Source organism: Tachysurus vachellii, chromosome 21 (assembly GCF_030014155.1).
Source record: "Tachysurus vachellii isolate PV-2020 chromosome 21, HZAU_Pvac_v1, whole genome shotgun sequence".
Taxonomy (NCBI): domain Eukaryota; kingdom Metazoa; phylum Chordata; class Actinopteri; order Siluriformes; family Bagridae; genus Tachysurus; species Tachysurus vachellii.
In genome coordinates, this window is record NC_083480.1 from 18,926,049 (window position 1) to 18,953,548 (window position 27,500).

At 41.5% G+C, this 27,500-nt stretch overlaps 3 protein-coding genes across 3 annotated transcripts in view; 2 read left to right on the forward strand and 1 right to left on the reverse strand.

Moving 5' to 3' along the window:
- The first annotated feature begins 3,253 nt into the window (after positions 1 to 3,253).
- psmd3 (proteasome 26S subunit, non-ATPase 3) lies at positions 3,254 to 11,910 on the forward strand. Its single transcript, XM_060857483.1, has 12 exons — positions 3,254 to 3,527; positions 4,150 to 4,340; positions 4,539 to 4,676; positions 4,777 to 4,913; positions 5,083 to 5,273; positions 5,380 to 5,483; positions 5,993 to 6,107; positions 8,286 to 8,405; positions 10,830 to 10,933; positions 11,265 to 11,420; positions 11,499 to 11,549; positions 11,674 to 11,910. The coding sequence occupies exons 1-12, from the start codon at positions 3,368 to 3,370 to the stop codon at positions 11,749 to 11,751; spliced, it is 1,545 nt and encodes a 514-aa protein (XP_060713466.1). The 5' UTR covers positions 3,254 to 3,367; the 3' UTR covers positions 11,752 to 11,910.
- A 5,588-nt stretch (positions 11,911 to 17,498) lies between these two features.
- csf3a (colony stimulating factor 3 (granulocyte) a) lies at positions 17,499 to 23,306 on the forward strand. The gene is made up of 5 exons (XM_060857500.1): positions 17,499 to 17,623; positions 18,853 to 19,016; positions 20,910 to 21,008; positions 22,217 to 22,381; positions 22,481 to 23,306. Exons 1-5 carry the CDS (start codon positions 17,608 to 17,610, stop codon positions 22,676 to 22,678), a joined length of 642 nt encoding a protein of 213 aa, XP_060713483.1. The 5' UTR covers positions 17,499 to 17,607; the 3' UTR covers positions 22,679 to 23,306.
- A 61-nt stretch (positions 23,307 to 23,367) lies between these two features.
- Positions 23,368 to 27,500, reverse strand: part of LOC132837680 (sterile alpha motif domain-containing protein 14-like) — a 22,412-nt gene continuing 18,279 nt past the window's right edge. The window contains exons 7-10 of the mRNA XM_060857492.1: positions 27,227 to 27,368; positions 26,724 to 26,828; positions 26,388 to 26,543; positions 23,368 to 25,805 (exon numbers count right to left, since the gene is read on the reverse strand). Coding sequence (XP_060713475.1) covers positions 25,650 to 25,805; positions 26,388 to 26,543; positions 26,724 to 26,828; positions 27,227 to 27,368 — 559 coding nt within the window. The 3' untranslated portion in view covers positions 23,368 to 25,649. The remainder of the gene's footprint in view (positions 25,806 to 26,387; positions 26,544 to 26,723; positions 26,829 to 27,226; positions 27,369 to 27,500) is intronic.

Consider the following 27,500-nt stretch of genomic DNA (forward strand, 5'->3'; position numbering starts at 1 on the left):
CACACACACATGTATAATGCACATGGACACACAGACACATGTATAATGCACATGGACACACACACACACACACATGTATAATGCACATGGACGGACACACACACACACACACACACACACACACACATGTATAATGCACATGGACACACACATGTATAATGCACATGGACACACACATGTATAATGCACATGGACACACACATGTATAATGCACATGGACACACACATGTATAATGCACATGGACACACACATGTATAATGCACATGGACACACACATGTATAATGCACATGGACACACATGTATAATGCACATGGACACACATGTATAATGCACATGGACACACATGTATAATGCACATGGACACACACACACACACACACACACACACATATGTATAATGCACATGGACACACACACACGTATAATGCACATGGACACACACACACATGTATAATGCACATGGACACACACACACACACACGTATAATGCACATGGACACACACACACACACGTATAATGCACATGGACACACATGTATAATGCACATGGACACACACATGTATAATGCACATGGACACACACACACACATGTATAATGCACATGGACACACACACACACACACACACACACACACACACACACACACACACATGTATAATGCACATGGACACACACACATGTATAATGCACTATACACTTCCCTACACTATACACAGACACACACATGTCCATCCTCCAGTGAAAGGAGATTAATAATATCAAATCAAATCTAATCTAATTTTATTTGTCACACACACACACACATACATACATAGTATTATGATGCAGCATGATGAATATTAAACCTATTTACCTTTTCTGGTGATCTCGGTGTTAATTCTATAATAAAATGCGCAGTGTTTCTTCCTCCAGCCGGATTCAGTCCACACCCTGTCACACAGCCCCCTTTATATCACACGCATACTAGCGCACTATGCAGCACGTGAGAGCAGCACATCACCGTCATGGGCGCGAGGAGGCACGTGACCTTCACATACTGTTTAGTACGCTAGTACACGGGCTGTGCAGTTGCCATGGCGACAGTGACAGGTGCAGTGATTACACGTTTGTGATCAATAAATGCGTTGTTACTGCACATTATTACGTCATATTCAAATTATTTCTGTATCAGCCCCTGTGTAAAGATACAAGCATATTAAACAACAACAACAACAATAATTAAAAGTTGTAGTCACATAACGCTAAACTACATCTCCCATCGAGCACCGCGGGATTCTAGACCAATCAGAAGACACCCTCACATCCGGGCCCTCATGTGCTCTGAAGCGTTTAGCTAGTGATGTATGGAATAAATCTTTAGATCAGTACGACAGGATGAATATAACATTATTGGGATGAATTGTTTTATGCATTGCTTGGTTTTGTTGTAAGAATATAAAGTAATAATCTGTGAAAAAGACTATGTAAAAGATTTTAATGCACCTTTCTGCCGTAGATACACAAATACATTTTAATTTATGCGCTGAATGTATTTATTTCTTTAACGCTACACTGTGACAATGTCCACTGTTAAACGCGTTATTCAAATAAAAGTGTACAATAAAATTCTATATAATTTTAGCACGTTTTAGTGTTCAGAAGCAGCAGTAATGCGACTGACGGCCACTAGAGGGCACATTTGAGTCATTTCTGTCCTTCAGTCCAGCTGTATAAAATCTTCTGTGTTTCATAAAATAAATTAAATGTCACTCTTAATGTAAGTGTCTGAAAGTGAGATAGAAGATATTACGAGTTTTCTTTTTCTTTATTAAAGAATGGTCTAGTGTCCAATCAGCTCGTGGTGTATAATATGGACGTAAAGATTTTGTCTTGAGGTTTATGCTGTTTTTCTTTTGTTAAGTCAGAATAATAAAATTTATAGGAGGGAAAACAAAGACATGTGATCGACTCCTCGAGATTCGGTTCACCTTGGCTGTTCGGTTCACCTTACCTGTTCGGTTCACCTCATAGATATCTACACTTCTAGAGAAATATCACATAATTAATTTGTGTTTCCTACTGGCTAAATTGCACATAAACAAAAATGTACTGGCTCTAAATCTTTTCTCTATTCAGAGATGATCTTGACAGGTTTATTGAAACTATCCAATGCTCTTTTAATCCCAAAGCTATGAAAACTGTCTCTCTTTATTCATCCTTTTTGTCCTCTTAAGGTTTACATAACCTATATTGCATTGCATATTGCATTGTTGTATTATTACCCTGGCAATTTATTATTTATTATTTGTGCTTTGATGTTTTGTACTGTTTAATAATCTTTAATTAAAGAAAAAAAAAAGATATCTTAACTTCTTTTTTTTCGATTCACCTTACCTGTTCGGTTCACCCTGCCTGTTCGGTTCACCCTGGCTGTTCGGTTCACCCTGCCTGTTCGATTCACCTTGCCTGTTCGGTTCACCTTGCCTGTTCGATTCACTTTGCCTGTTCGGTTCACCCTGGCTGTTCGGTTCACTCTGCCTGTTCGATTCACCTTGCCTAATCGATTCACCTTGCCTGTTCGGTTCACCCTGCCTGTTCGGTTCACCCTGCCTGTTCGATTCACCTTGCCTGTTCGGTTCACCCTGCCTGTTCGGTTCACCCTGCCTGTTCGATTCACCTTGCCTGTTCGGTTCACCTTGGCTGTTCGGTTCACCTTGCCTGTTCGGTTCACCCTGCCTGTTCGGTTCACCCTGCCTGTTCGATTCACCTTGCCTAATCGATTCACCTTGCCTGTTCGGTTCACCCTGCCTGTTCGATTCACCTTGCCTGTTCGGTTCACCCTGCCTGTTCGATTCACCTTGCCTAATCGATTCACCTTGCCTGTTCGGTTCACCCTGCCTGTTCGGTTCACCCTGGCTGTTCGGTTCACCCTACCTGTTCGATTCACCTTGCCTATTCGATTCACCTTGCCTGTTCGGTTCACCTTGCCTGTTCGATTCACTTTGCCTGTTCGGTTCACCCTGGCTGTTCGGTTCACTCTGCCTGTTCGATTCACCTTGCCTAATCGATTCACCTTGCCTGTTCGGTTCACCCTGCCTGTTCGGTTCACCCTGCCTGTTCGATTCACCTTGCCTGTTCGGTTCACCTTGCCTGTTCGATTCACCCTGCCTGTTCGATTCACCTTGCCTGTTCGGTTCACCTTGCCTGTTCGATTCACCCTGCCTGTTCGGTTCACCCTGCCTGTTCGATTCGCTCAGGATTGCTCGTGACTCCCACAATCCTTTGCGCCCCTCACAGAGTTGCCAGTCATTGTGTATCGGCTCTCAGGCCTTGTGTTTGAGGTGATTCGGTGTTTTTTGCGCTGTTTAACGCTTTAGAATCATTATGAAAGAAACGGCGAAGAGACGCGAGAAGGCGAAGGAGAGTAAAGCGGAGAAGCAGAAGGAGGTTCCGGGCCCCGAGGCTCAGGATGTGGAGATGCCGGAGGAGGAGAGCGCTAATGCGGCTAAACCGGCTAAAGAGCAGGACTCCGTCACGCTGGAAGGTTTTTATTATAATTAATGTTTATTAAACACATAAACATGATTCATGTGAACGCGCTGAGGGACAAAATAACGAGGTTTATCACCACAGCCAGTTTAATAAACTATACATTAGCTTAGCTTGGGTTAGCTTAGCCTAGCTTAGCCTAGCTAGTGGTCTGAACCGAGTTTATGTTAACAGAGAAATCATTACACAAACTTACAACTTTTATTTATTATTATATTCACATTTTTTATATTGCTGCCGTTTCGTTCTTTTTGCTGGCGTTTTGTTTTGGAGAACAGTGACTAAATGCAGCCGTTTTGTTGACGTCACGATAATAATAATAATCATTAGGAGCTGCTCGGTTTCCACAGAAATATAACATCACGATACAGAATCACCGAAAATCAGCCAGCTTTAGTGCTGCATGTAAATAACTATCATAACTTTTTGTTAAGAAAAACAAAGATATTGTCACTTGAAGTATAAATAGGCTTCCTGTTTATATCACAGTCCAGAAAAACTCTGATTTGTTAAGTCTAAAGGATGTGAGGGTTAGATTTAGCTTGATGTGGGTAAACTCACTCGTGTGTGTGTGTGTGTGTGTGTGTGTGTTATTGACGCGTATCTCCTCTCTGTAGATATTAAGGAGCATGTGAAGCAGATTGAGAAGGCCGTGTCAGGTAAAGAGCCACGCTTCGTCCTGAGAGCCCTGCGTGCGCTGCCCTCCACCAGCCGTCGCCTCAACCCCAACGTTCTCTACAAAGCCGTCTCAGGCTTCTACACGTCCAACACCGCAGGGAAAGAGTTCCTGCTCAGCTTCCTCGAGGAGGTGATAACACACACAACACTGACAATGACCTGAACCTGGATCTGATACAGTTTACTCAAATGTTTCTACTGTTACGTGTTGATCGTAAACACACTCAGTCTGTGGGAAGGATTAAACATGGTAGAGTGAAAGAGTGTGAGTGTGTGTGTGTGTGTGTGTGTGTGTGTGTGTGTGTTTAATTTGAGTCTCTGTCTCCAGCCGATGGACACGGAGGGAGAAGTTCAGTTCAGGCCTCGTACCGGTAAAGCAGCAACTGTTCCTCTCATCCCTGAAGTGGAGGCGTATCTCCAACTGCTGCTGCTCGTCTACCTCATCAACAACAAGCGTTACACTGAGGTACGGGGTACAGGGGGGTTGTGTTTGTGGTGTTTACTTGCAGAGTTTTTATAATAGTCATTGATGTGTCTGTAACTTTATATTTTCTGTATATTTTCAGGCTAAGAAAGTGTCAGATGACCTTCTGCAGAAGATCAGCTCTCAGAACCGCAGAGCTTTGGACCTGGTGGCAGCAAAGTGTTATTATTATTACTGCAGAGTGTACGAGTTTCTCAACCAGCTGGACACGGTGCGCAGGTAAAAACACACACGGTGCTGGTAGCACTAATGCATACATACATTTTTATTCATTTTAATTGACTTTATTTTTTTATTATAACGTACACAATGTATGTACATTTAAGCAGCTGGATGTCGGTTCCTGAATTTATTGTGCAGAATATAATATAATACTATATTTTGTCAGCTTCTTGCACACGCGTTTGAGAACGGCTACGTTACGTCACGACTCAGACGGTCAGGCCACACTGCTGAACCTGCTGCTGAGGAACTACCTGCACTACAACTTGTACGACCAGGCAGAAAAACTCGTCTCCAAATCTGTTTTTCCTGAACTCGCTAACAACAACGAGTGGGCTCGCTACCTCTACTACACCGGTAATCACTTCCTGTGTGAAACGTTCTAGTTGTGTGTTGATGTTTGTTTTGTAACGACAGAGCAGTGTTAATTCCTGGTGTGTACACGTGTGTGTGTGTGTTTCAGGACGGATTAAGGCCATCCAGCTGGAGTACTCTGAAGCCAGGAGAACTCTGACTAACGCATTGCGTAAAGCACCACAGCACACTGCTGTTGGCTTCAAACAGACTGTGAGTGTCTCTTCATATCCTCCTCATCATCAGCTCTACAGTACAGACTCCTGTATACACCACTAAACACTCGAGGGACAAAATTGTGCCCCCTTTCTGTTGCACCATAAGTGCTTTAACTTTTTTCTTTCCCAAACTCTGAGTCACACAGTGTGAGTCCACACCCTGCTCCATCATGACATGGTGTGGAGGTGGAGTGAAGAACATGAGTGTCCTGCATTGAGTCCTTACTCAACACCACTGAACACCGACTGAACCCCAGACCTTCTCACCAACCTCAGTGCCTGATCTCACTAATGCTAGTGAATGATCACTAATCCCCACAGACACAAACCTACATCTAGATCCAGAGATCATTAGAACAGCAAAGAGGAGAATAAATCTGGAACAAGACATTTTTGCACATACTTTATATCCTGTAGTCATTTGCCTCTCTCTCTCTCTCTCTCTCTCTCTCTCTCTCTCTCTCTCTCTCTCTCTCTCTCTCTCTCTCTCTCTCTCTCTCTCAGGTCCATAAGTTATTGATTGTGGTGGAGTTGTTGCTTGGAGAGATCCCTGACAGACTGCAGTTCCGCCAGCCGTCTCTCAAACGCTCTCTCATGCCCTACTTCCTCCTCACTCAGGGTAACTCTGTCCTCTCTCTCTCTCTCTCTCTCTCTCTCTCTCTCTCTCCCATCCTTCTCTGTCTTTGTTGTCCCTTTCTTTCTGTTTGTCTGTTTTTTTTTCCCAGTTATTAATTACATAGTGAAGCCTAGAAACTAGGGCTGGGCGATAAAACGATAACGATCTGTATCGCGATAGACACGTGATCGATAGCGATAAAAAATGTGCTCGATAAAAGTTCAATATTTTTTATTCTTCGTCGGAAGAAAACAGAGGTTGCGAAGCAAGTTTGGTTGCATTAACAAAGGCACTCGCTCTCTGGTAACCTAGCAACTTGGTGAGTGACACTCTAAAAGCCAATCATGTAACAGTATCAAGTTTGGATGCGCCATATCGTTGTCTGGTGCTGGTGCTGGATTCCTCTTCAGTAGAGCAGAAAATGAGCTGATTTCTAATGAGCAGAAAATGAGCCGCAGCGAGCGAGGAAATTGTAAATAAAAGAGGAAAAGTCAGTGCACCAGTATGGCGTTTTTCTGGATATTAAAACTAGGGCTGAAACGATTCCTTGAGTGACTCGATTACAAAAATTATTCAAGGCAAATTCCTCTGCCTCGAAGCCTCTTTTAAATCATTTTAAAGCTCACGTCACGTTCTTGTGCAATTATTGTGTGTGTGTGTGTGTGCGCACACGCGTGTGTGTGACAACGCGCTTAGGTAAAAGCAGAAGGAGACGCGAGGAGTAAGCGGTCTTTTGATTTGAGCGCGCGGGCGCGTGTTATAGTGGGGGCTTTAAAATGTAAGGGCGTGATAACAATGTCAATGAGCAAAGAGAAGAAACAAACAGGAGAAAACGCCAGAAAATGTCCAAGGTTTGGGACACCATCAGATCGTCTGTTTTCAGCAGCAGGAAACATTTCTTCAAAGCGCAGGACAAGCCTCAGTTCTGAGCATGTTGATATGTTTACCTTTCTTCATTGCAATCACATGCTCCTTTAAAGACTTTTAAAGCACACACACATAACATATATATATATATACTTAAAGCACTCGGTGTGAAACCATACATGACTCTAGGTCCAAGTTCCTGTCCATGTTTTTTGCCTCTTAAATACCACAAAGCTTTCCACATTAGACAGTAAAGGTTTGTTATGCCTGAGCTGTAGATTTAGAATCTTTTAGTTCTGAAGTTAAGTTGCATGACTTAAAGGTAGTATTTTTATATTATTATTATTTATTTATTTTAATGTATGCCTTAGTTTTGATAGTTTATAAAAGTAATTTGAAAGTAATTTATTTTTTTGTTTTTGCATCTCAGAAAAGGGTTCATTTAAAGCCCAGAATGTTTGGTACTTAAATGTACTTAATTCTTCTCAGTCAACTTTGTCATTGTTCATTTTAAGAGACTCGTCTTATTTTCTCTTGTATATTTAATATCGCTCTTTAACTAAGCAAAAATACATTTTATCAGATTACTCCATTAATCAATTAAATTTTTGGTAGAATACTCGATTACTAAAATATTCAGTAGCTACAGCCCTAATTATTAGTCTACGAAAATATACTTGAATGGTTTAACTTTAAGTATGATTAGAGTAAAAATGTTACTGTAGTGTATCAGGTTTGTGTTTTATATTACAGACGTATCTTCAGTCTACATCAGTTTTATTTCTGTTACAAAACACTGCACATATTTTACACACTTTATTCACCAGAAGGTGAACAGCTAGTGAACTTCCTAACACTAAACTTACACTAAATTCTCAGGTTTCTCTGTTTATATTTAACACTTTACACTATTTTATTACACTTTATTAAGCATTTCTTACATTTCCTTTCATTTTGCACCTTAAATGTTAAGAGATAACAGTTAAGTGTTCATTGTGACTTTAGACTCATGTTTACATTATAATTATTAGAGTTTTCCTGCTTGGTGACGTTTCTGTCTTAATAACTGAGGGGATTACGATCAGAGGAAGGTTTAAGTTTAAAATAAAAAGGTTTAAATGTAATAGATTTTTCTCCTGGTCCTTATTTTAAATGGGTCATAAAAAAGATCAATAATTATCGATATCGACCGACATGAAACACTGATATCGTGATACAGTTTTCAGCTGTATCGCCCAGCCCTACTAGAAACATATTTTTACATTATATAAAAGATTGATGAAGGATGAAAAGTTAGTGTTTGTGTTCTTACAGCTGTGAGGACCGGGAACCTGGCAAAGTTTAATCAGGTCCTGGATCAGTTTGGAGAGAAGTTTCAGGCAGACGGGACATACACACTCATCATCCGCCTGAGACATAACGTGATTAAGACGGGTAAGGGAGAGAGAGAGAGAGAGAGATGTGAGTGTGTGAGAGTGTGAGAGAGAGAGAGGTGTGAGAGAGAGAGGTGTGAGTGTGAGAGAGAGAGAGGTGTGAGTGTGAGAGAGAGAGAGGTGTGAGTGTGAGAGAGAGAGGGGTGTGAGTGTGAGAGAGACAGAGAGGTGTGTGTGTGTGAGAGTGTGAGAGAGACAGAGAGGTGTGTGTGTGTGAGAGTGTGAGAGAGAGAGGTGTGAGTGAGAGAGAGAGAGAGAGGTGTGAGTGTGAGAGAGAGAGGTGTGAGTGTGAGAGAGAGAGAGGTGTGAGAGAGAGAGAGGTGTGAGTGTGAGAGAGAGAGAGGTGTGAGAGAGAGAGAGGTGTGAGTGTGAGAGAGAGAGAGAGGTGTGAGTGTGAGAGAGAGAGAGGTGTGAGTGTGAGAGAGAGAGAGGTGTGAGTGTGAGAGAGAGAGAGAGGTGAGAGTGAGAGAGAGAGAGGTGTGAGTGTGAGAGAGAGAGAGGTGTGAGAGACAGAGAGGTGTGTGTGTGTGTGTGTGTGAGAGAGAGAGAGAGAGAGAGAGAGCACACAGACCTCCACAGTTTATCTCTGGTTAATAATCATCACACCGCTGCACTGGTTAATTCCCACAAACATTATCAGCACTTTGTGTATAGTGGGAGGATTTACACTCAGTGGTGTGAAAAAGTGTTGGCACCCTTACTGATTTATTATTTTTTTGCATGTTTTTCACACTTTAATGTTTCAGATCATCAAACAAATGTAAATATTAGTCAGAGATAAGATATACCTTTATTCATACCACAATGGGGAAATTTCACTGTTACAACATCAAAAATATATATAAAAAGAATAAAGACATAATATAATATACAAAAAAATGTATAAAGACACACAACATGCAGTTTTTAAATAAAGGTTAACCTAATGAAAAACAAACCCATATGGCCCTGTGATTATCAGTCATTTGCTGTTTTGGACAATACTTTATAATATCTCAGGAACCTGCTGCTATAACACTGTGTTCATTATAGTATTACTGCACACGTAATATTGTTAAACACACAGTATTTACTCTGGTACTGTTTCTGTTTATTGTCTTTTGTGTAATGTCTTGTAATTTTTTGTCCTGCACTGTCTTGTCTGTCTTGTTTGTCTTGTCTCACTGTGTACACCAGGTCACACAGATACACTTTATGTATCTAAGACTAACTTACTAAGTCCTTATAGCTCTGACTTTGTTCTATGTAGCTCCCTGATCCTGGAGAAACGTTGTCTCATGTCACTGTGTACTGCTTAAAAACTTGGTTCATGCTCGAAAACAATCCAATGTGGCTGAATTACAACAATTCTGTAAAGACGAGTGGACCAAAATTCCCCCACAGCCTCAGCTGTAACAGACTCACTGTAAGTTATCACTAACACTCGATTGCAGTTCTCGCTGCTAAGGGAGGACCAACCAGTTATTAGGTTTAGGGGGCTAACACTTTTTCACACAGGGCCATGTGGGTTTGGATTTAGTTTTCCCTTAATAATAAAAACCTTCATGTAAAAACTGCATGTTGTTTACTCGTGTTATCTCTGACTAACATTTACATTTGTTTGATGATCTGAAACATTGGTCTTCACTATTTCTTCATGTGAGCCACACTGATAGGACAAAGTCAATAGGAGTCACTTTCACTGCAAAGTATGACAAGTCACATTGCTTTGTTACTGTTCATTTTGTGCGCAGGATTGTTTGATAAGAAATCGATCCATTTTTAAGTCCGTGTGTAAACACAAGTCGTTAACTAGCATGAAACACAAACTAGCTTCTGACAGGCAGCCAATAACTGGGTATTGCACAGAACACAGTGAGGGGGGGCAGACAAAGGCGGGGCAGACACGTGACCAGGAACATAAACAAAAGGCACGTGGCCATAGTCCGGGCTGAGTCCTGACAGAGCCATGCGAGCCGCATATTAAAGCTTGCCGAGCCGCACAATGAGTAACACTGATCTGAAACATTAAAGCAGCGGTGTGCAATCCGGTGTGGTGCAGGTTTTCATTCACACCAAGCAGAAGCCACACAAGAGTCTATACTAAAAGCCAAGAACAGCTGATTAAACAGGTGGAATCAGGTGTGGCTTCTGATTGGTGTGAATTATAACCTGCACCCACACCGGCCCTTTGTGGATAAGATTACACACCGCTGCTTTAATTTGTGACAAACATGCAAAAAAAAAAAAATCAGGAAGGGGGTCAACATTTTTTCATACCACTTTGTATATAATGTTTGTTTCATTATAACACCAAGTTAAATACTAATCACATTGGTGGGATTGTATTTTTCCATCAGTGTAATTGAGAATAATTTATAATAGAAATGAAGTAAGTGTGTGTTTGTATGTGTGTGTGTGTGTGTGTGTGTGTGTGTGTGTTTAGGCGTGAGGATGATCAGCTTGTCGTATTCGCGGATCTCTCTGGCTGATATTGCTCAGAAACTGCAGCTGGACAGTCCTGAGGATGCAGAGTTTATTGTGGCAAAGGTCACTCACACACACACACACACACACACACACACACACACACACAAATGCTTGCTCTCTCCTACACACACACACACACAAATGCTTGCTCTCTCCTACACACACACACACACAAATGCTTGCTCTCTCCTACACACACACACACACACACACACAAATGCTCGCTCTCACACACACACACACTCTCACACACAAATGCTTACACTCACTCACACACTCACTCACTCACACACACTCACACACACACTCACACACACAAATGCTCGCTCACACACACACACACACACACGATCATGATGTTGTATTTAAGTGTGTGTGTTTGTGTCTTCAGGCGATCCGTGATGGTGTGATTGAGGCGAGTATAAATCATGAGAAGGGTTACGTCCAGTCCAAGGAGACGATGGATATTTACGGCACTCGGGAACCTCAGCTCGCCTTCCACCAGCGAATCTCCTTCTGCCTGGACATTCACAACATGTCCGTCAAGGTAGGAGAGTGACCATGTGACACGGTGTAGAGATTAGAGTGTATTCACTTCACTCAGGGTGTGTTTACTTTCTCACAGGCCATGAGATTCCCACCCAAGGCCTACAACAAGGACCTGGAGTCTGCAGAGGTACTGGAATAAAATCATACTTCCTGTGACTGAGCTGTAGAAAGGAGCACATTAACATAAACCTGTGTGTGTGTGTGTGTGTGTGTGTGTGTGTGTGTGTGTGTGTGTGTGTGTGTGTTCACAGGAGCGCAGGGAGCGCGAGCAGCAGGATCTGGAGTTCGCTAAAGAAATGGCCGAGGACGACGATGACAGTTTCCCATAATGCAAAACTGTAACCTGCTCTCTTTCCTCTTCTTCTTCGTTTTTTTTCTTGGGTTGTTTTTTATTGTTTAAATCCATTTACACTCTGCTGTGTAGTAAACATTCAGTCCTGTAGCACCACGTTTCTGTCTGGATTTAATAAAAACTGATCTGTACAATATTTAAGATGACGTCAGACATCTGTTCAGATCTCAACAGAACTGCGTTTACTGAAGTAAAGATTATTAGAGATTATTAAATGAAATGGTAATTTAGTGGAATAAATAAATTGGATCTGGAGCTACATTTAAAATGTAAAGAGATGTTTTAGTGATACAATCTGTGGGTTCGGTGGAATTTCACTCCAAACACAGTTAATAATCGTACATCTTTATCTAACGGCCGTGAGAACTCCTCCATCATAACGATCTGTTCACGTCGTCAGGAAACTCTTTATCATTATATAATGAGTAGTGTTACTGTTGGTCCGTTGGTTTGCTGAGCTACATGTGCACTTTAATGAGGCATTATTTGTTCATCGTTATTTCATCATAAAAACGTTCATGTCTCATATACTAGCATTATGTAATCACTGACCTTATTCATAGGTAGTTAATGAAGCTCAACTATTATATAACAGCGGACGAGTGAGTCATCTGTACGTCTGGTGTTTCCTGAAGAGTTCCTGAAGGAGTACAGGATGTAATTATTCATACTGAACTCATAGCGGAAAGTTCTGCCCTTTAACTCATCTGAACTCATCCATTTTGTGTAATCTCTTAATAAATCGCTGTGTTCATGCTGGTTTCGGGTCATCGTGAGGGTTGAAGACTGACACGTTGATCTCCCTGACAGCATCCGCTCCTTCCCATGGCTCTGATCGTGTGATGATTCGTGTGATGCAACACTGACCTGATGAGCGCTGATGAGCGATCATTCTGTGGAAAAATAAAGTTTTTTATGTAAAACAATTTGCTGTGTTTGTTTCCACGTTATGCTTCATCTCATAAGCTTCATTTGAATCACCAAATTATTTAGAACTCGGTTCTTTAAGTGACTTTGTGGTCATGTGACCACAGTAACTAGAATCTTTGGATTTAATGATATTAACTTTATATTCTTATTCTTTTACACCAACAGTTGACTGTTTTAGTGTTTTTTAATGGCAGAGTTTGTGGTTTATTAGTAAGTTCAGACTAAAGTTCACAGTAATCTGTACTACAGCTAATAAACTAATATACACTAAAGTACAGGAGTGTAATAAAGTCGTTCACTTCAGTTGGATGAGATTGTTAAAGTTTACAGTAAATTAGAAGAAATATTAAATAACACTAATAATGGTTAGAATACAGAAAAGGAAATGGATGTAAGAACATTATATAGCTGTAGTGAGGAACAGGAAATAAACAGTGGAGTTTTATGATAGAATAATAAAGAAAGAAATAAAGGTCTAGTGAATAAATTCATTACTATAAAGTAATCTGCAGTATTTAACACATCTACATCTGTGCGTTAGACAGAAACACGACTGCAGCGTGACTCAGATCTAAAACATGATTTCTTCAGTTCTTCATTAAGCTGAACATTTTATATGATTTACTTTATAACATAATTATAAAATTAATTGAATATTGTGTGTAGTGTATTGTGTGTTTTAGAAACATTTATGTTGTATATTATACAGCACAGTGCAGTAATATAATGAATATTAGAATGATGAGCTAGTGGCTTAGTGGTTAGCACGTTCGCCTCACACCTCCAGGGTTGGGGGTTCGATTCCCACCTCCACCTTGTGTGTGTGGAGTTTGCATGTTCTCCCCGTGCCTCGGGGGTTTCCTCCGGGTACTCCGGTTTCCTCCCCCGGTCCAAAGACATGCATGGTAGGTTGATTGGCATCTCTGGAAAACTGTCCGTAGTGTGTGAGTGAATGAGTGTGTGTGTGTGTGTGTGTGTGTGTGTGTGTGTGTGTGCCCTGTGATGGGTTGGCACTCCGTCCAGGGTGTATCCTGCCTTGATGCCCGATGACACCTGAGATAGGCACAGGTTCCCTGTGACCCGAGGTAGTTCGAATAAGTGGTAGAAGATGAATGAGTGAGAGAGAATGATGAGCTAGAATAATGTCAAATAATTAGCAATGATAAAATCTAGTAGTGTGCTGAAGTAATATAACATTCATTCATTCATTCATTTTCTACCGCTTATCCGAACTACCTCGGGTCACGGGGAGCCTGTGCCTATCTCAGGCGTCATTGGGCATCAAGGCAGGATACACCCTGGACGGAGTGCCAACCCATCGCAGGGCACACACACACACACACATACACACACACACACACACACACACACACTCTCATTCACTCACACAATCACACACTAGGGACAATTTTCCAGAGATGCCAATCAACCTACCATGCATGTCTTTGGACCGGGGGAGGAAACCGGAGTACCCGGAGGAAACCCCCGAGGCACAGGGAGAACATGCAAACTCCACACACACACGGTGGAGGCGGGAATCGAACCCCGACCCTGGAGGTGTGAGGCAAACGTGCTAACCACTAAGCCACCGTGCCCGTAATATAACATTATTAGCAATAAATAATAAAATACAATATTTTAATTGTAATATAATGTTATTAGTGAGTGTTGGTGAAATAATTGAGTAACTCAGTTTAATTGATTAATTGAGTCACGCAGTTTTACATGAAATGACGTGTAAGTGATCCTGATCCTGATCCTGATCCTGATCCTGATTCTGTTCCTTATCCTGTTCCTGATCCTTATTCTTATCCTGATCCTGTTCTTGATTCTGTTCCTGATCCTGATTCTTATCCTGATCCTGTTCCTTATCCTGATCCTGATCCTGTTCCTTATCCTGATCCTGATCCTGTTCTTGATCCTGATCCTGTTCCTTATCCTGATCCTGATTCTGTTCCTGATCCTTATTCTTATCCTGATCCTGTTTTTGATCCTGATCCTGTTCTTGATCCTGTTCATGATCCTGTTCCTTATCCTGATCCTGATCCTGTTCATGATTCTGTTCCTGATCCTGTTCCTGATCCTGTTCATGATTCTGTTCCTGATCCTGTTCCTGATCCTTATTCTTATCCTGATCCTGTTCTTGATCCTGATCCTGTTCTTGATCCTGATCCTGATCCTGATCCTTATCCTGATCTGATAGGTCTGATAGCACCACAGTGTCAGTTCTAACATGCTGGTGAAAGTTGCAGTGGTTGTAGATCTCATCATTACCTACGACAAGAAGGCCTTAGAGGAGGTGGAAATCTTCACACAGTGTCACAATAAGAATCTCTCTGAGAAGGATCAGACTTTCACCACTGTTTCTTCTCAGTTCTCCTGTCAGAGTGGAGCTACAGGATCCAGGAAGAGTTTCCACCATCAGGCTATATGGCTACAACAGCAACGACAACACACACACACACACACACAACTGCTCAGCCTTTTACCACATAAACAGTTTGATCACAATCTAACACCATCTCTGCAGCTCCATCCAGTGACAAGTGTGTGTCTGTCAGGAAAATAGCAGTCAGTATTTTATTGCTGTTAATCAGCATTTCTGCTGTTATCAGAGAAGTAGGTGTAAATAATGAGTTTCACAGATCTGTGCAAAGTCATTTAAAAACACTGCAGGAACACAACGTGTGTGAGTGTGTGTGTGTGTGTGTGTGTGTTTGTGATTGTGTGTGTGTGTGCGTGTGTGTGTGTGTGAGAGTGTGTGTGATTGTGTGTGTGAGTGTGTGTGAGATTGTGTATGTGTGTGAGTGTGTGTGTGAGAGTGTGTGTGAGTGTGTGAGTGTGTGTGAGAGTTTGTGTGTGTGTGTGTGTGTGTGTGAGAGTGTGTGAGTGTGTGTGAGAGTGTCTGTACAGTAGCCTGGAAAATGAAAGAAAAACTACAAAATATTATGCTACAAAATTGTTGAAAATAATAATAATAATAATAATAATAATAATAATAATAATAATAATAATAATAATACGGGGGCACGGTGGCTTAGTGGTTAGCACGTTCGCCTCACACCTCCAGGGTCGGGGTTCGATTCCTGCCTCCACCTTGTGTGTGTGGAGTTTGCGTGTTCTCCCCGTGCCTCGGAGGTTTCCTCCGGGTACTCCGGTTTCCTCCCCAGGTCCAAAGACATGCATGGTAGGTTGATTGGCATCTCTGGGAAATTGTCCGTAGTGTGTGATTGCGTGGGTGAATGTGTGTGTGTGTGTGTGTGTGTGTGTGTGTGTGCCCTGTGATGGGTTGGCACTCCGTCCAGGGTGTATCCTGCCTTGATGCCCGATGACGCCTGAGATAGGCACAGGCTCCCCGTGACCCGAGGTAGTTCGGATAAGCGGTAGAAGATGAGTGAATAATAATAATAATAACAATAATAACAATAATAATAATAATTAAAGCTGCAAGCACCATTTCCCGGGTTCAAGCGTTTAAGGCCTTTAGGGAGTTTAAGGCCTTAAAGGATTTTCACATACACAAAGTGACCCGCAAGTTACAGAGGGTGGCACCTGCTCCTAACCTAGTGTCTCTAATACAGAAAAGCTTACCAACGTGTTGCAAAATGATTCTGGTTCTGATTCTGATTCTGAGACTTTACCTTATGAGTCAGCACAAAATTGGGTTTTTGGACTGTTGGTTTAGCAGCCATGGGCACAAACGCATTGAGGGGCGCTGAAGTGCCCCAGATTGGCCGATTCCACTGAGTTTTTGGCCCTGAGTAACTCTGACCAGTACTACCATCTGACCAAGTTTGAGCTCTCTAGGCCTTACGGTTTGGGCTGCACGACCGTTTCTAGGGTGGAATAATAATAATAATAATAATAATAATAATAATAATAATAATAAAAATCCTAACAAAAACACTTCGTGCTTGAACCCTGATAATAATAATAATTATAATAATAATAATGGAGTAAAAGGATCATTAGTGTGTAATTATGGTTACTGAGCTGATTTGAGAGCATGTGCTGAATCCACACTGTCAGTTATATCAGTAAATCAGCACACAGATCTAAAATGTCAGCCTGTTACATTAAACACACCGCTGACAGCAGCAACGTCAGAATAAAGTCACACTTGTGACTCTGATGGTCCTGCTGACAGACCACACTGAGCTCAGATCTCACAACTGCTTCATACTTTATATTTTATGATTAAAACAAATAACATGAAATAATAAATAAAGGAATCAGACTGATCAGAACACAGTGATGTAATTAAACATGGAGTTTTATACAGTTCAAATCGGAAATATTCTGAAAGGAGAAAATTCCACATGTAATAAAAGAAAAAAGTTTTGATGAGTGACGTGTGTAAATATGCTGAGAGTCACAGATAGATTAGTGTCTATTCAATTTGAGCGGGGAAATAAAAGATTGCGCAATGGCAAATATTTGACGTCTTACACACACACTCACACACACACTCACACTCACAGGAAGCTGGAAGTTGTATTACTGACGTATTTCTGAGTTTTCCCTCAGGGCTTCCTCCTGTTATGAAAGAGTTATACATAGTGTAAGGTGTGTGTGTGTGTGTGTGTGTGTGTGTGTGTGTGTGTGTGTGTGTGTGTGTTTATGTAGGTGAGTTTGTGAGTGTGTGTGTGTAGGTGTGTGTGTATGAAGGTGTGTGTGAGCAGTCCGCACACAGTTATGACTACACCACACTTTAATTGTCATCACATCACATTGTGTAAGCTGAAGAAATTTCCCTGATTCCTCAATTCAACTGCGTCCTTTAGCTCAATACAGGAGGAGATTAAATACTGCCTCTGTGAATCTTCTGCACTCAGTGAATCTTCTGCACTCAGTGAATCTTCTGCACTCCGTGAATCTTCTCCACTCAGCAGCTGCAGACATCATGTCTCTTCTCCTCAGTAAGTGTTTAATATTTAACCTTTTGCTCTGGTCTAAAGTCCTCATTGTGCTGAGAAGCTGCTAGACCTGTTTCTCTCTGGTTCCTCACTGCTCACTCAGTCTCAGGATTATTTTAGGAGTTCTGCCTACAACATAAAGAGGTTTAGGTTTTACAGAAGTAGCTTTGATTAGCGAGGGACTGCTGAGATCATCTCACAGGCTTTCTGAAGAACTCTGGATTAGTGCTGAGGATCTTAAAAAGACCACATTGTCTTAATCTTCTCTACTGATCCTGGAGTACAAAACCTCTGACCAAGTGCACAGATCCAGCATAAAGGAAAAGTTCTCCAACATTATTATGTAACAAACAGAACATATCTAGATGATTTACTTACTTAGAAGGTTCATGTTTACACCTTTATTTAATCCTGTAAATAATTTTGGCAGATTATTCTTTCTAGAAAAGAAATTACCGAAATAAGGAAATTATCCTCTAATAGAATTTAGATTTTTTAAATTTTATTGTCATTCCACATGTACAAGTACAAGGCAACGAAATGCAGTAGTTTTTTTTGCATATCCCAGGTTATGGGGTCAGAGCACAGGCTCAAGCCATACTATGGCGCCCCTGGAGCTGGTGAGGTTAAGGACCCAACGTTGATATCTCAGCAGCTTGTGGGCTCAAACCCTGACCTTCTGATTCTGAGCCTTCATTACAATTTACACTACAATTTAAAATTATACTATGAATGAAATGAGTTTTAAAATTTATGGATTTACTTCTTTTACATTTGTTAAAAATGATCTACTCTTTTCCTGACTGTCATGTTTGTTCTCGGGATTTTAAGCATCTCGGAAGTATTCAGTCCTGCAGACTGCAGAGGTTTGAGCTTAGTCTTAGTTCTGACGAGTCGGAGATGTGTAAGTTAGTGTACGTTAGACTTGAGAGGGTTTTGATGAGTTTGATGGTTTCGGGTTTTGTTTTCTGAGGAATCATGAGTATGAGATTGGATCTAATGATCCTTGTATGATGTTTCATTTAATTCTGTCTTTAGATATAAAATACTTTTCTATCCTGAACAGAATGAAATGTTATTTTTCAGAACTACATGTTAGTCTAAAGAGGATTAAGGATTTAGATTCATCCTGAGAGATTAGTTCATGTTTCAGTCCTGAACATTTCTCCTTGATAAGCGCCTCCTCGTGTGAAGTTAGTTGTGTTTAATATTGTTATGTTTGTGTCCCTCAGATCTGCTCCTGCTCTGCTCTTTAGCACTCGCGTCCTTCTCTGCACCAGTTAAACTGCACAGCTCACAAACCAGTGACTTCAATTCCAACATGCAGGACTCACGGAGTCTGGCCAGTAAGATGCTGGAGAACATTCCTGCGGCACACAAATCGTGTGTAAGACAGGTAAAAAAAATCCAGGTTCTAAAGATTTCCTCTGTGACGAAACTCCAGCTTCAAATCAAGTAATACATTTCCACATAAAAAGACTTTCATATGTCCACATGTCCAGATCCTGACACTAAATACTGTCTCGGGTTCAAATCTCCAGTGTTGCCTCAGATCACTGATGAGAGGTCTGGACTTTTTTAGATGAGTTTAGCTGCATTCATTCATTCATTCATCTTCTACCACTTATCCGAACTACCTCGGGTCACGGGGAGCCTGTGCCTATCTCAGGCGTCATCGGGCATCAAGGCAGGATACACCCTGGACGGAGTGCCAACCCATCACAGGGCACACACACACACACACACTCTCTCATTCACTCACGCAATCACACACTACGGACAATTTTCCAGAGATGCCAATCAACCTACCATGCATGTCTTTGGACCGGGGGAGGAAACCGGAGTACCCGGAGGAAACCCCCGAGGCACGGGGAGAACATGCAAACTCCACACACACAAGGTGGAAGCGGGAATCGAACCCCCAACCCTGGAGGTGTGAGGAGAACGTGCTAACAACTAAGACACCGTGACCCCCTGGTTTAGCTGCATGTCAGTAATAATATCTACAGAACATAGATTTATAATATCTATCTATATATCACAAACATGTGACGTCATGCATCACAATGCGAACACAAACATGTGGCGTCATGCATCACAGTGAGAACACAAACGTGACGTCATGCATCACAGTGAGAACACAAACGTGACGTCATGCATCACAATGCGAACACAAACATGTGGCGTCATGCATCACAATGCGAACACAAACATGTGGCGTCATGCATCACAGTGAGAACACAAACGTGACGTCATGCATCACAGTGAGAACACAAACGTGACGTCATGCATCACAGTGAGAACACAAACGTGACGTCATGCATCACAGTGAGAACACAAACATGTGGCGTCATGCATCACGGCGCGAACACAAACGTGTGACGTCATGCATCACAGCGCGAACACAAACGTGACGTCATGCATCACAGTGAGAACACAAACGTGACGTCATGCATCACAGCACGAACACAAACATGTGACGTTGAGAGACAGATAGATTTTGAACCATTTTGTTCAGAGTAAACTGCACATTTCTTCCGCGTTTGCAGGTTTTCTGATCTTTTCTCTACTGATAACCCTGAAATGATGAAATAAAATTGCAGCCATGAGCTCGCGCACAGACAATATATAACCATCACAAAGTGCTTCTACAGCTAATTACAGTGTGAGAGATCAGAACAGAGAACATCTCCTAAAAGAGCTGTTAATATTTAATAATATAATATAACATGCACTTGGCTCAATCTGAGAAGGCACGTGTCCTGTGAGCTGGACATAAACATATTACAGTACAATAAAGAACATCGTTCTGCAAAAGGAAGTGCCCCCTCCCTCAGACTTTAGGAACTGAGAACAACATGAGTTTAATTACATATTATATATTTTTGTTAATTAAATATCACTTTTAATAAAAAAACATTGTCACAAATAAGCTTTACAGAAAAACAAGATGTCCTCTGGACTGCTCAAACACTTCAGGATGAACATATCAAGACTCTGCAGGATATATTTTTTATTTATATATTTGACATTGAAAATGACGGACAAGGTGCAGAGTTTTCACATGGAGAGCTTCGAGTGTTTTAGGCTGGTGTCGGCCACCAGCGGGCGCTGTAATGACATGCTAGGTATATAATGAAACTCCTGTACTGTGTGTGTGTGTGTGTGTGTGTGTGTGTGTGTGTGTGTGTGTGTGTGTGTGTGTGTGTGTGTGTGTGTGTGTGTGTGAGTGTGTGTGAGTGTGTGTGTGTGAGTGTGTCTTTTGTGACAATTCTTGTTGATTTTTCAGGAATTTACGAGCGACCCCTTCAGACTGGAGTACATCAGGGGGCTGTTGGCGATTCCTCCTGCACCGAAACTCGCCCCCATTTCAGAAACAAACACTTTGGTGAGAAACATTTCTTTTACAAATGAGTTTAGTCTTAATCTAAAAGACGTCTCTGTCTTGGGACAGACTTGTGCATGGGGGATTTAGTTAGTCCAGTTTATACCTGTAGTCTTGAGTCGTAACACGTTAGTTATATGTTGAGGTTTAGTCCTAAGACATTTGGTAAATCCCAGAGACTTGGTTTAGGCAGATTTAAAGAACTTTTGTTTCATCTGGAAGTGGTTTAGTTTAGTGTGAAAAAGTTGTGGATTAGTTCTAAAGGGTTAGTCTGAGAATTTTAGACTTAAGTCTTCTGTGTCTTGAGATGTTAGTTAGTCCTGAAGAGTTTAAACTTTTGAAGTTTTTGGTTAGTCTTAAGTAGATGATTCAGTCATGAGTGGGCGTGGTTTAGCTGTATTGTTTTGGTGTTTAGTCTTGAGTGGGTGTGGTTTAGCTAGAATGCTTTGGGGTTTAGTCCTGAGGGGGAGTGGTTTAACAAGAATGCTTTGGGGTTTAGTACTGAGGGGTGTGGTTTAGCTGTATTTCTTTGGGGGGTTAGCCCTGAGGGGGTGTGGTTTAGATATAATGCTTTGGGATTTAGTATTGAGGGGGTGTGGTTTAGCTGTATTGCTTTGGGGTTTAGTCCTGAGGGTGTGTGATTTAGATAGAATCCTTTATGGTGTTAGTCCTGAGTGGGTGTGGTTTAGCCAGAATGCTTTGGGGTTTAATCCTGAGTGGGTGTGGTTTAGCTAGAATGCTTTGGGGTTTAGTCTTGGGGGTGTGTGGTTTAGTTGTATTGCTTTGGGGTTTAGTTCTGAGGGGGTGTGGTTTAGCTAGAATGCTTTGGGGTTTAGTCCTGAGGGGGTGTGGTTTAGCTAGAATGCTTTGAGGTTTAGTCCTGAGGGGTGTGGTTTAGCTAGAATGCTTTGGGGTTTAGTCCTGAGGGGTGTGGTTTAGCTAGAATGCTTTGGGGTTTAGTCCTGAGGGGGTGTGGTTTAGCTAGAATGCTTTGGGGTTTAGTCCTGAGTGGGTGTGGTTTAGCTAGAATGCTTTGGGGTTTAGTCCTGAGGGGGTGTGGTTTAGTTGTATTACTTTGGGGTTTAGTCCTGAGTGGGTGTGGTTTAGCTAGAATGCTTTGGGGTTTAGTCCTGAGTGGGTGTGGTTTAGCTAGAATGCTTTGGGGTTTAGAATGCCTGAGTCTTCTTAACCAACCGTGTTTCTTGGTGCAGGAGATGAATTTGGGCCGAATCTCTGAAGGTCTGCAGCTCCATCTGCAGCTCCATCTGCAGCTCCAACAGCATTTGTTGCAGGAAGAGAAGGAGAAAGCAGATTGTGCCAAAGAGCTGAATGTGATACTGTCTGAGATCAGTGAGCTGAATACACACATCAAAAATGTAAGTTTGTGCTCAGTGTTAGTCCTGCTCTCTCCCCATTGTTTGTTTTGTTGTGTTATTTTTTACACTTTTTTGTGTAACATTTGTTGTTGTGTTCAGTTGCAGGCGCTGGCTGGGTTTCCTAACTCTAACTCTCAGCTCGGCTCCGTGTCCGTGTTCGCTGCTGTCAGTAAAGATGATTATACCCTGAACATCGGCTTTCACCTCCTGCTAGAGCAGCTGCGTGCGTTCACTCAGGACACCGTACGCGCCTTACGAGAAATTCAACGTTTACTTTTAGCTCACAAAGAAAACTGACTTTTATACTTTTTTACATTTTACTTGAAATTCTATTTATTTTTTATTTATTTGGGGGATATTTATATATTTATTTGTGTGCTGCAAATATGAAATGATGCACTGGTTGTCATTAGTTTGTATAAATGCAAACATTGTTATTCACAGATGTTCGATAGACAAATACACTATAGGATCAAAAGTATGTGCCCCCCGTCACGTTTCTTCCACAATCTCCGAGTCACACAGTTGTGCAGAACGTCTCTGTGTAACTTTACAGTTTAGCTTCAGTTGAACTCCAAACCCTGCTCCATCAGGACAATGTCCCTGTGTACAAAGCAGCTCCATGAAGACATGGTGTGGAGGTGAAGGTTGAAGTGGAGAACTCCAGTCCTGCACAGAAGAGTTCAGCTTATTATAACAGCAAGTTGCAGGAGAATTCCGGGTTTATTTAGATTTTAACACATGTGGGTGTCAGGGGTGCACATACTTCTGGTCATACAGTGTTTGTTGATTTGCAGGGTGGCAGGGCTGCTGGTTGTGGGGTAGACAGGGGTGAGACCAGGAGCTATGCCCTGATGCATTGTGGTACATCCTGTCAGTGTTTTATGTTTGCTTCTTGTTTTTTTTAAATAATTATTATTTATTTTTTGTATTTCTCAATATGAATGATACGATTTATAGAAATATACAACACTGTAAATGCAATGTTTGATTGTGTTTTGATTTATTTAGATATTGAGTGAGCAGCAGTAGATGTTTGTGTGAAACGTGATGTGACATTGTCTCAGCTTTTAAAAGTCTTTAACTTATTGTTTAGTACACGTTTAATACAGCTTAATGAAGCGTTATATCACACCTGGAGTTTTATTCAGGCGAGATAATAAATCATTTATAATTGCTATAAATAAATAAATAAATAAATACTTTTCTACATGATGCACTGTGCTTTTAATTCATGCCACATCTGAAATAGTAAAATGTTTATTTTTGTGGTTTATTCTGTGAAGCCGAGTGGAATAAAAATAATCAAGAATGAAGAGAAATGAAGCGGGAAGACAAACGTGTTTCAGTGCGGTTTCTAACAATCTCTCGTTCACTTCCCCTTAAGCCCTACACCACTATGACATACAGATCACACACTGTGCACAGTTAGCTTCAGTAAATCGTCCAAATGTGACTTGCACTAATAAAGTAATGAAATCCCACCTAAGAGGAAAGAGGGAGCATTTCAACCACACACACACACACTCACACTCAGTCTCACACACACACACACACACACACACACAAACACACAGTCACACACACACTCAGTTTCACACACACACACACACACACCCTGCTAACTCATGCTAATAAACACAGTTATCTCTGTAATGTCTGTAAATACTTTGTTCTTCCCGCAATAAATATTTCTCTGTCACATAAACTACACACACTCACACAGTCAAACACACACACACACACACACACACACACACAGACACACACACAGACACATACACACTCTCACACACACTCACACAAATACAGTACACTCACTCACTCACACACACACACACACATACAGTACACTCACTCACTCACACACACAAACACATACACACTCACACACACACACACACACATACAGTACACTCACTCACACACACACACACACATACACACTCTCACACACTCACACACATACACTCACTCACACACACACACACATACAGTACACTCACTCACTCACACACACAAACACATACACACTCTCACACACACACACACACACACACACACACACACACACACATACAGTACACTCACTCACACACACACACACACACACACTCTCACACACACTCACACACATACACTCACTCACACACTCACTCACACACATACACACACTCACACACATACACACACACACACACACTCAGTCACAGCAGAACCTCATGCGCAACAACACGCCGTGAATCTGTTACTAAGCTAACAGACAAGTGCAATATTTCACATATAACACATAAGGCATAATAATGTAAATAACACAACATGTGCTGCATAGCGATAAAAAGAATCCCACGTCACTGCACGTCAGTGGGCCAATGAGGGTCGAGTGTGAATGTTGTCACTAAAACATAAAATGATTGGTGACAAGCACAAATAAGAGTCACTATTTTTTTCTTATTAGCATTGGCCATTTCAAGAAACACTGAAAATTGTAGAACACACAGAATCCTCTAATCTTATATCTAACTAGAATGCAGCTGATTAGCAAGTACACACAAGTAGCAGCACACACTTAAAGTCATAATAATATGAAATCACAGCAAGCTAAGCAGCTGATCGCTAATTAGGGGTTAGCATATGAAATTTGCACACTCAGATTGACAGAAAACATTTACAAGATCTAGATGTATGTTCAGATGAAAAAAACGCTCCATAACCACGTACAGATGTTGATCCTCGTTCTGGAGGTTTCTCCTACAGTGAGAGCAGCTAACTAGCATGCTAGCTATGTAGTTTTTTTTAAATCAGTTAGCCGTATTTAACACGTGTCATCATTAGAAACAATGAGATGTTTCACCAACGTTCCTACTGGTGGATTATCAGATTTTATTCTGTTCAGAAAATTAATAATCACTGCTAACTAATCGGCTAATCACTAATTAGCGGTTAGCATACAAGATACAGGAGCATGCTTAACTGAAGCCTCACAGATAAATGCAGGTTTGAGCTCAAGTCATACATCAAACACAATCTAGTGAACTTTACACACTGTGTTAATAAACCATCTCATGACCACTTGCTCACCGCTAAGCCTGAAGCATGCTAACGGTGCATTATGGGTAAGAATCACCCATAACATGCTATCGAGAAGTCTTGCTAATGGACTAAGTGTGCTCTAATATTTTCTTCAAATGGCCAATGTTTTAATAAGAACATTAAGTAAGTAAGATTTTTTGGGCGTTTGGAACACAGCCCATTTTAGCCTCCAGTTTTAACTCTTCCTCTGCTCCTGGTCTTTCTTCCGCTGCTTCTCTCTCTGTTTCTCCAGCTTGTCCAGAGCTTTCCTCTCCTTTTCAGCTGCAGCGTGGATATCTTTAATTCGACGCTTCAATACGCTGCGATCCGACGAGTTCAACACACCCAGAGCCTGAACACACACACACACACACACATTAGTTTTATTTGGACAGATTCATTGGGGATAGAAATACACTTTAGTTTCAATTCCAGACATTTTTCCATCAATGGCTTCCAAATCCACTCGTGTCACTGTTGCCTGTGGCCTGTACAGTGTGATGTGTGTTCAGATTTGTCACCTTACCTCAACTTGTTATATCAACCTCAGTAACGAGTGACCGACAATACAGACTTTGACCCAAACAATGTAGTGGTTTAGAACATTAATGATTCCGTTGTGGTGGTGTGTCTAAAACATGTCTGACAGGAGGAATGAACACACATGAGGGCACAAGCAGCAAGCTCAGAGTTAATCATAATCCTCGTCACTTTTATCAATTATGTACCAGAAGTATAAATTATTATTATTATAAAAATGATCAAAATTTTGAACACTCCCACTATGTGGCGTACAACTCGTATTCAGACCTTAACACACACTGTTACATCCACCCCACTGTGCTGTCCATTTATAGCTTTTGGCTTCAATGATCTTTAGTCAGTAATCCAGGATTGGTCCTGTCCTGTTCCGTCGTACCCCACGTTTGTGTACCTTGAGTTTGGTTCCATCCATCTGCAGCAGAAGTTCTCCATCCACGTCTTTGTCCCTGAATTTGGGGACATACTGCTCCATGTTTAAACTCTTCAACCAATCACACACCTGCTGCGTGCTCCACAATCTCGCTACACACTGAGGCTCTTCTACACGCTGGAGAGGAGACAGGACAGGACGGTTATATATAAAGACGCTATCATTTACAGGTGAAAGTACAAAATCTCTAAACATACAAAGTTTCTACATCCATCTGTATGCTGAATGGTGCGATTTAAATGCAAGTGTTGAATCAATCAATCAAGTGTTGACTCAGGATCCTCCCTCTGTACTGACCTCGTCTGAAGACTGGGACAGAGTCTGATATGGGTGATGAGAGGAGCGAGACTCTGACGGACCTAGAGGACTTTTAGGAGAAAACTCATCACTGAATGCCGACTCCTACAGAGAGAGACAAGAGAAAAGTGTTGACTGCATCAAATCTTTACAATTAATATTTTCATATTCACAGATTTACATAAAATAAAGCATTCATAGATGTGTGGAATCTGCTTTATGACTAAAATGTGCGTGTGTCATTAAGTTTTGTGCAGATTGGCTGAAGGGAGTCATGTGACAGAAAGTGTATTTATTCAACAATGAAGGTGATGGACTTGAAATGGTGCTCTACACCATACCCACTACTCCCTACCCCCTACTTCAGCACAGTGCACTACGTAATGTCTATAATAGTATCTGGGACATGATGGTGCATAAACACCTCACACACAGGATATGCAAATAGTGTTAATCCAGTGTGTTAGTGTTGTAGAGTTAAAGGGAAGACTGTAGTGCACTACCTGAGAGTCGGACTTGCTCGGGCTGCGGGAGTGAGCCACCATGCGGGGAGACGAGGACGTGGAGGAAGAGCGATGACTGTCTGAGAACCAGGAAAAAGGCACAAAGGATCCCGAATGGCGGGAGGAGTTCTCACACAGCTCTCTGAAAACACACACATACACACACACACATTAATGAGATTTAGTTGAATGGTCTTCTCCTGAGGATGTGTTAAGGAATGATTTTAATATCCACAGAGTCGTAGTTCAGTTACATATGTATGTGTGTGTATGT